Genomic DNA, 9,253 nt, shown 5'->3' on the forward strand with positions numbered 1-9,253 from the left:
TGAACTTTATGTGTCTTTGTGGTTTACTTTTTGGGTATGAAGAGCTGGTTCGTCTACTTCTGGTTCTTTCTTTTGATTTTATATTGTCGTGGCCGAATTGATTTTATCTTCAGGAAGTTCCACGGTGGCCCAATTCCAATGTGGATCAGAAGTTTTCAGACTTTCTCCTTAGGTCTGGAATCTTCTAAGAATGCTTTTGGCCTCAGGAACTTGGGTGTTGGACTGACCTGAGACCCTGGCTGTGGCCGCACCACGCAGGGATACAAAGGCAGATGGGGAGGGAAGAAGCCCCAAGATTTCCCAGGGAGTGGATTGAGTAGCTGGGTTGTACTGGATGCAAAGGATCAGGGAGAGGAAAGGTAAGCCTCGGAGCCCCAGAAAGAGGCTGTCAGCCCCAGAAAGAGGCTGGTGGGTGTTGCAGTGCCAGGGAAGTAGAGGGAGGTGAGTGCAGGGCCAGGACCAGAAGCAGAGCTCCTGGGGCCCTAGAAAGGCACTGAATTGGTCTGGGTGAGAAGGGTCAGGAAGCAGTATTGGTTCCCCAGGTGTCTGGGGCCCCAAGACTAGGAATGGCGCAGGGCCCAAACTAGGAGTATAGAATGTCGGGGGTGATGGAAGGGTGAATGTGGCTTAGGGAGTCCTGGCGTGGAGGGCTGCACTATAGACTTACCCCACGAGGCCTGAGGATAGTAGTGCAGCTATATATATATATATATATATATATTTTATGTTTTGTCTGCATTTAAGTGTACCATGTGCAAGCAGTACCTGCGGAGTTCAGAAGAGGGTGTTGGATCCCCTGGAACTGGAGTTAGGGATGGTTGTTAGCTGCCATGTGGATGCTGGGAACCAAACCAAACCTGTGCAAGAGCATCCAGTACTCTTAACCGCTGAGCCCGTCTCCAGTCCCTGTCACACAGAATTTCAACAGCTTGCTTCATTGTCTTACCAACCAGACTAAACCCATGAGAGGCAGAAATAGTGCCTTTTACCCCTTGCATCTAATATTGTCACACATATAAGAAATAATAAATATTTGTCTTGAAAAATTCATTTATGCTAGGCGTGGTAACACATATCTTTAATCCCAGCACTCTGGAGGCAGATAGATCCCTATGAGTTCTACATAGTGTTCTAGGCTAGCCAGGACTACTTAGACCTGTTGGACCCCCGGTCTGGGGTACCCAAAGTCCATGGAAGGTCGCACCCCAATAACTCAGTCCTCAGACCAGGAGATGCAACAAGCAAGAGGATTTAATCGTTTGCGCAGACGGGCCCCTGCCTCACTCAGAGAGAGAGAGAGAGCAGCAGCCCCGAGCTCAGCTTACAGGTGACTTTTAAAGGCAAAAACCACAAACCACAACCTTCAGCAGTAGGAGGGGGCCGGCAGCAACCGGTAGCAGTGGGAGGGGGCCGGCAGCAGTAGGAGGGGGGGAATTTCGGGTGATGTCCGGCTTGTGTACGGAGCATGAAAAGGTCAGTTCTTTCTCAGCAGTTAGAATTATTTTACTTTTTACTTCCTTGTTCTGAATATTTTTCTTTGGTCTGGGGAACTTGGTTTGAATCCACTTTAACCTGGGGGGCTTTAGTTTGATTCCATCAGACCTTGTCTCAAATTTTTGTTGTTGTTTAAAATGATGACAGAGACTGGAGAAATGGCTGGGTGGTTAAGAGCAGTGGCTGCTCTTGCAGAGCATCTGGATTTGATTCCCAGCACCCACATGGGTGTCGTAACAACTGCCTGTAACTTCAATGAATCTGGAACTCACCATGTAGACCAGGTTTAAATTCACAGAGCTCTACCTGCCTCTGCCTTCTGAGTGCTGGGATTAAAGGCTTGCGCTACCACATCTGGCTGAATAATAACATTAAAAAAATATACAAAGCTGGGACTGGAGAGATGGCTCAGTGGTTAAGAGCACTGACTGTTCTTGCAGAAGACTCAGGTTCAATTCCCAACGCCCACGTGGTAACAACCATCTGTAACTCCAGTTCCAGGGGATCCAATGCCCTCTTCTGACCTCTGAGGGGATTGTGTGACAAGGGTGCACCTACCTACATGCAGGCATCATACTCATAGACATAACATTACATATCTATCTATCTATCTATCTATCTATCTATCTATCTATCTATCTATCTATCTATCTATCTATATCTTTAACCTCTTATGCAGAATTTCTTAGGCTGTTTCTAGAGGGAGAGAAATGAAGTAGTAAATCAAGAAGAATTAGGTAGGCATGGTGGTTCACACCTGTAATCCCAGCACTTGGCAGGGGAGTTTTAGATCAGTCTGGGCTACAAGGTGAGATCCTGTCTCAAAAAAAAAAAAAAGAAAGAAAGAAAGAAAAGAGGATGGGTGCTGGAGAGATGGCTTAGAAGTTAAGAGCACTGGCTGCTCTTGTAGGGAAACTCAGTTCAGTACCTAGCACCCACATAGTAGCTAACAACTGTGGGTTAGCTACATTTCCAGGGTATTGGAAGGTCTCTTCTAACTTCCACATGTTCGTGGTACACTCATATACATGCAGGCAAAACACTCATGCATTTAAAATTTTTAAAAATGAAATATAAAAGACCCCCCCCAAACAAGAAGTTAGCTGCCACGTGGGTGCTGGGAATCGAATCCTGGGTCCTCTGCAAAAGCAGTGGGTGGGTGCTCTTAATCACTGAGCCACCTTTCCAGCCCCACTTTCAGGTGTGTCTGATTTTCCTGAGTCCTTTCTTTCTGTTAGTCCTCATGCTTAAAATCTATGTTAATTTATTTGTTTTTTTAATTTTGAGACAGGGTCTCCCTGTAACCATAGCTGGCCTGGAACTCGCTATGTAGACAAGGCTGGTCTTGATCTCATAGAGATCTTCCTGCCTCTGCCTCCTGAGTGCTGGAATTAAAGATGTGTGCCACCATACCCAGCAAAAAGTTTTATTTCACCAGGCGTGGTGGCGCACGCCTTTGGTCCCAGCACTTGGGAGGCAGAGGCAGGAAGATCTTTGTGAGTTCAAGGCCAGCCTGGTCTACATAGTGAGTTCAGGACAGCTGGGGCTACAAGGAGACCCTGTCTCAAAAAGACAAAAAAAAAAGTTTTATTTCAATTTATTATTGCGCAGGTGTGTGCCTATGTGTGTAAGTCAGAGGACAGTTTTCAATTCTCTCCCTGGGTTCTGGGGACCACACTCAGGTTGCCGGGTGTGTATGGCAGGCACCCTTACCTGCTGAGCCATCTCACTCGCTCTAAAATGTGATTAAAGGCATGCGCCACCACACCCAGCTCTAAAATGTCTTTTAATAAATTCCAACTCTGCTTCAAAAATAACAGCAACAACAACAGAAAAGGAAGGAAGGGAGGGAAGGAAGACAATATATGAGTGGAATTAAGAAATGTGCGATCCCACTCAGAAGAGAGGAAAAGAGAATCTCTAATGATGATAATGAAAGGAAATTGCTGTGCTGCAGGGACAGATTGGAGCAGATCAGACAGGTTCTAAAGAGATGCCTGTAAGATGACATAGACGGCAATATGATTGGTCTGAAAGCCTTGAGAGGGAAATTCAGACAATGGGAGGGAACTGGAATGACTTACTGATAACTACAAAGCAAACTAAAGCATAATAGCAATCATTCTAAGGAAAACAAATTTGTAAAAAATAAAAAGTAACTATAGTAAAGCATAAGGGTTGGCTGTAAATAGCATTTCCAAATGCTAGTAAATGTATTGCCTATTGGGAGGATGGGGAAATAGAAAGGGTGTCTCTATGGCAGGTATAACACTCGTACACAAAAAATAAAAATAAGCTGGGCATGGTGGCGCACAGCCTCTTCTGTCCTCCGAGTGCATTGCATGACACGGGTGCGCTTACCTACATGCAGGCATGCATCTTAAAAATAAGATATTTTTTAAAAAGTAATGTTGTGGCTGGATCTTGGGTCACAAAGAAGTATGTTAGAGGTGAAGCTAGAGAGGTAGAAAGGGCCATAGTATAAGAGGCTTTTGAATGCCAGCTGCTGATATGTTTAGAGTTCATTCTCGAGGAGCTCTGCAAAGCATAGAAAGCTCAGAGCAAGGGCAAGACAGGTTCAGACTTGTCAAGGCTTGAGGAAGGTACTCAGTGCACCCGCGCTGGGAAAGACCCTGGAGATTACCCTGTAGGTCAATCTTACTTCCAGTATAAACAGACCGGTGTGATGTTGTGATGGACAGAATCCCCAGATCCAAAGTCACTGGGATTCTGACCCTTAGCTCTGCTCCAGCCAAGCCTTCTCTCTCTCCCTCCCTCAGGCCTTGTCTTATGAGACTTAGGAGAATTGGGAACCAAGTTAATTCCCTTATTCCTCAGCTACCCCTTCCTTTTGGCCCAGTCTGTTTCCCAGTTAACACCTTACTAACTAGCTTTTGTTTGTTTCTAAGTCTTGTTGGTAAATCTGGACTAGTTCAGTACTGTGCCCTGAATATGAATTTGGAAGCCCAGTGAGATTGGATGTAATTTAATTTAATTTATGTAGAGATAAAGTCTCACTATGCAGTCCTGCTGGTTTGAAACTCTCTATGTAGACCAGACTGGCCTCCAACTCAGAGACCTGTGTGCCTTTGCCTCCCAATTGCTGAGATTATGACCTCCATGCCTTGCTGATTTTAAGGTTTTTTTTTGGGGGGGGCAGGGGTGGCGCACTCAACATTGGTCTTTATTTATTTATTTATTTATTTATGTATTTATTATTATTATTTTTTGGTCTTGAGATAGGGTCTCCCTGTAGCTCCAGCTGTCCTGGAACTCACTATGTAGACCAGGCTGGCCTTGAACTCACAGAGATCCGCCTGCCTCTGCCTCCTGAGTGCTGGGATTAAAGGCGTGAGCCACCATGCCTGGCCCAATTATTTTTATTTTATGTGTATGAGTGTATTGCCTGCATGTATGTAAGTGCACCTGGGTCCTGCAATGCCCGAGGAGGACAGAGAGGCCATCAGATCCCCTGGAACTGGAGTTATGGATAGTTGTTAGCTGCCATGTGGGTGCTGGGATTCGAACCCAGGTCTTCTGCAAGAACAACGTGTTCTTAACCTCTGAGCCATCTCTCCAGCCCCCAAAATTTGTTATTTTTATTTGTGTATGTCTATGTGTGTGGGTGCCCACAGAGGCTGGAAAAGGGAGTTGGATCCCCTAGATTTGTAGTTCTAGGTGATTGTAAGCTGCCTGATGTGGGTGCTGAGAACAGAACTCTGGTCCTCTGCAAGTGCTCTCAGCTGCCGAGCCATCTCTCCAGCCTGTTCTCTAACTCTTGATCCTCTTGCCTTAGTCACTTGTGTACTGGAATTATAGGCCTGAACCACCAGACTTAACTCAGTCTTTTTAAATTTTATTTAATTAATTTTGAAACAGGGTCTCATGAAGACCAAGCTGGTCTTGAACTGAATATGTAGTTGAGGATGACCTTGAACTTTTGATCCTCCTGCTTAAACCTCCTGAATGCTGGGAATACTCCCTATTTATTTAACGCTGGGGATGAAACCCAGAATTTCATGCATGCTAGCTAGGCAAGTCCTCACCCACTGTGCTACATACCCAGCTCCTTAGCTTTGTCTTTAAGAAAATTTTATTTTATATTTTATGTGTGTGACCACATCTGTATATGCATCACATATGTGCAGGTGCCTGAAGAGGCCAGAAGATGGTGTTGGATACCCTGGAATTGGCATTAGAGTCAGTTGTGAGCTGCCTGATGTGGATGCTGGGAACTGAACCTAGAGCCTCTGCCAACTCAGCAAGTGCTCTTAACTGCTTAGTATTTTCTCCGGCCCCCCTAGCCTTGTATTTTAATGCCTAGCATTTACTAAGACCTCACTTTGGTAAGTACAAAACAGACAGCATTTCAAAATCCTTGCTGCCATGCTGTGAGGTGAATGATTTAGCCTTGATTTTCAGTCAAGGAAACAGGAGGCTCACAGAAAATAATACAGCTTTCCACAAGCATATAGCTAATCAGTAGAGAAACTGATTCTTTTTCCCCCAGTGGTAGGTATGGAACTCAGGTCCTCACACATGCTAAGAGGCCACTGAGCTGTTTCTCCAGCCCAGCCCCAGCTAAAATTTTAAACTGAAGTTTGTTTGCATCTAAAACCCATTCTCCAGATAATTCTTCCCATGCTTTTTGAAAGTGAAGAATGGCTGGCTGGATCACAGGCCTCTGTAAACACCTGGGAAACCACAGCCTAGAACTTAGAACTAATTTCTTCTCTCATTTCTCCAGGCTTACCTTCGGGCTATTGATGTGAAGATCCTGCAGCAACTGGTGACCTTGAATGAGGGCATCGAGGCAGTGCGTTGGCTGTTGGAAGAGCGGGGAACACTGACCAGCCATTGCAGTAGCCTCACCAGCAGCCAATACAGCTTGACAGGTGGAAGCCCAGGTCATTCAAGGCGGGGTAGTTGGGACAGCCTGCCAGACACCAGCTCCACTGACCGGCTAGACAGTGTCTCTATTGGCAGCTTCTTGGATACTGTGGCCCCCAGAGATCTGGATGAACAAGGCCCCCCTGGGGCTTCCTGTCCCGACATTGACTGGACAAAGGTTATCCCTGGTGAGCACAGGTCCAGGACTGAGGTGGATATGACATCTACCAGGCTTGGGAGTTTAGGGGCTGCATGGAAGCTCCCAGGGGATGAGCTCCAAGGTGGATCACCTCAGCCGCCAGAGGATGACAGTTCTAAGCTGGACTTTGAGGCTCACTGGTACTGGGGACAGTGCCAGGATGATGTGACCTTCTTGTAAAATCTTTTCCACCCATTTGCACTTTGTGGGGCTTTCAACCTTTGGCTCTGATCTCCCTCAAAATTTATTTTTCCTCACTCTTGAACTAGGCTTAGACTATACTGAAATCAGTTACCATGGAAACCTGGCTCATCATCTCTCTGGTCCCTAGGGAGCCTTTCCTTTTATCCCACAATTATTGGGTCCCTAGAGCTATTTCCATAAAGATACTCACTATAAAGGCCTAGTTTATGGTGCCTGATGTCCCTCCTCCAACTAGGTGAAGTGTTAAGGAATTTTAGGACCTCCAGAACATCACTGATGAAGAGATGGGGGTGTAATCACTTTATCTAAAGTCTAAGAGCCTTGGCTGCCTCTTAGGCAAAATGGAGAATTGAGGAGGAATATTCAGGGCTAAACCTCCATGAATCCATGAATCCAATAAGCCTTCCTAGGTGCCTTTGGAGTTGGGAACCCACCCCTTCCTATCTGCTGAGTGATGTCATTTCCTGCCAGGATAGACTAGTGCCTCTTCTGTACCTGTCCTTCGATGGTGTGTGGTAGGTCATTATAGAGGGCTTCTGAGCCCCTGTTGTTAAGCATGACCTTTATCACTTAATGTCACAGTCATTACTTCTTTTAGTGGGCACATAACACTTCCTGGCTGTGTTTTTCACTGCAGATGTTCGTGTTGCATTTCAGAAGGTCCTCACTTTTCAAACATGGTATTTTGTCTTAAGGATCTCACTTCTGTGGCTACATCTCTGCCTGGTGCTATAACAACACTCTTATCTTGGCGCTTTTAGGGAGAGAAACTCTGAATCTCCACCTAGGCTCTCAAGTTGGCTAGGCTTAGTTTACTGCAGGCCTGTCTTACCCTGTTCCTGGGCTGCCCCATTCCTGTTTTCTGGCCCCACAACTGCCTTCCAGGATGTTCAGCTTAAGTGTGTTCACACCTCTGTTTCCCCTTTAGGACTTAGCCCTTTTAATGTACCTCCTCATCCCACTATTGTTTGGAGGTAAGGAAAATGAGGTTTCAGGGTTCTGGGGCCACACTTGAATGGTAGGGAGGTCTTGGCATCTGACTGCACTTACCCTTCCCCCACCCTGTCTAGCCTTCCACCATTTGGTCACAAGTATGCCAGCCTGAGGTTGGGATACAAGGCATCTCCTTGTCTGGGCTACAATGTGGAGGCATGGCAGAAAACAACAGATGCCCTTTAGTCCCTGGGGCCTCATCTGGGAGGGGGGAAAAGACTATGGAAAGTCCTCTTCTTTTATGGCAAGCCTGGAACCTGAGGAGGGATAGGGGAACTGGTTCTGGGGTTGGGTCCCCAGGTCCTAGGTAATTATACCAGAGAAAGAATTCCAGGGAAACTGTCACCCTGGGGCTCAGGGAGAGGACAAGCCCAGAGAAAGATGTACGTGTGTGGCTGTGGCTGTGCTGATACCAAAATGAATTCTTGTAGATTAACCCTTTAAGCAACAGCTACCTGCCCCATATGTTGGTCCCTGTCCTTCCTTCCTGGGCCCCGAAATTAGATTACTGGAGGGAAAAGGACGATATTTGTGTGCCCTCCTGAGTTGGAAGAGTCTTCCCCAAATCCTGGAATAAACACTTGGCTACTTTTTCTGCTTTTCATCCCCTGTTGGGGAAGGGAGGATAACCAAGTTGATCCTGTCCGTCCCCTCACCTCCAGCTCCAGTGCCTCAAGGGTTGTTTTGCCCAAATCCTACAGCAATACATTCAAGTCTCTGGCCCTTCGCTGCCATCAAGGTGATTGCTATCTCCACAGCAAGCTCTGCCTCTTCTGTTGCCAGACCTCTTCTTACCATTCCACATGGCTCTGGGGCTCCTGACTTCCCCTCAGGCAAAGATTTTGAACACCCTATTTCTGTCCTAATCTAACCAGTTTATAGTGTTCCCTTGGGCAACCAACCAACCACCTTTCCCTTTGGAAACTACTGTATTTGTATTTAAGGCTCACTTCACCTCCCTATAAACTTCTGGAGTTGCCGGTCCCCTTGTGGCCACTATGCACTACTGCTAGAGTTGCTGGGTGAAACCTTCAAATTCAAAGGAATTACAGGATAGGCTTTTAGGAAACCAGACTCCCTCAATGCACAGCTAAGATTTGCCCTGCTCTACATTTTGGAGAACTGTAGTAATGGCCATGTTAGAGAGCCTGTTGCCTGCCTGCATGCTCACAGCTCCATACTTAAGTTACATTGCCCAGTTAACACCTCAAACCCCAAACATTTAAGTCCTAGCTGGGTGGGTAGCACATACCTGGGGGGAGGGGAGCAGTCAGGGCTCAGTGCTTCAGAGCTGAAGATTAGGAGCAGGGTGGGGTGAAATTAGGAAAACCAAGTTGATCTTGGCAGAGGTGAAGACCTGAGAATGCTGGGCTAGAGAGGTGGGGTGAGTGGGACCGCCTGGAGACTCTGGCAGGGATGGGGGTGGTGGGGTGGGGGTGGTTAAGACAGTATCTTACTCTGTAACCCAGGTTG

At 46.6% G+C, this 9,253-nt stretch overlaps 1 protein-coding gene across 1 annotated transcript in view; it reads left to right on the top strand.

Moving 5' to 3' along the window:
• Lurap1 (leucine rich adaptor protein 1) overlaps positions 1 to 8,373 on the top strand; it is a 14,144-nt gene extending 5,771 nt beyond the window's left edge. The window contains exon 2 of the mRNA XM_008828506.3: positions 6,242 to 8,373. Coding sequence (XP_008826728.1) covers positions 6,242 to 6,763 — 522 coding nt within the window. The 3' untranslated portion in view covers positions 6,764 to 8,373. The remainder of the gene's footprint in view (positions 1 to 6,241) is intronic.
• Positions 8,374 to 9,253: the final 880 nt, after the last annotated feature.

Source organism: Nannospalax galili, unplaced genomic scaffold, assembly GCF_000622305.1.
Source record: "Nannospalax galili isolate Female #2095 unplaced genomic scaffold, S.galili_v1.0 scaffold1233, whole genome shotgun sequence".
NCBI lineage: Eukaryota > Metazoa > Chordata > Mammalia > Rodentia > Spalacidae > Nannospalax > Nannospalax galili.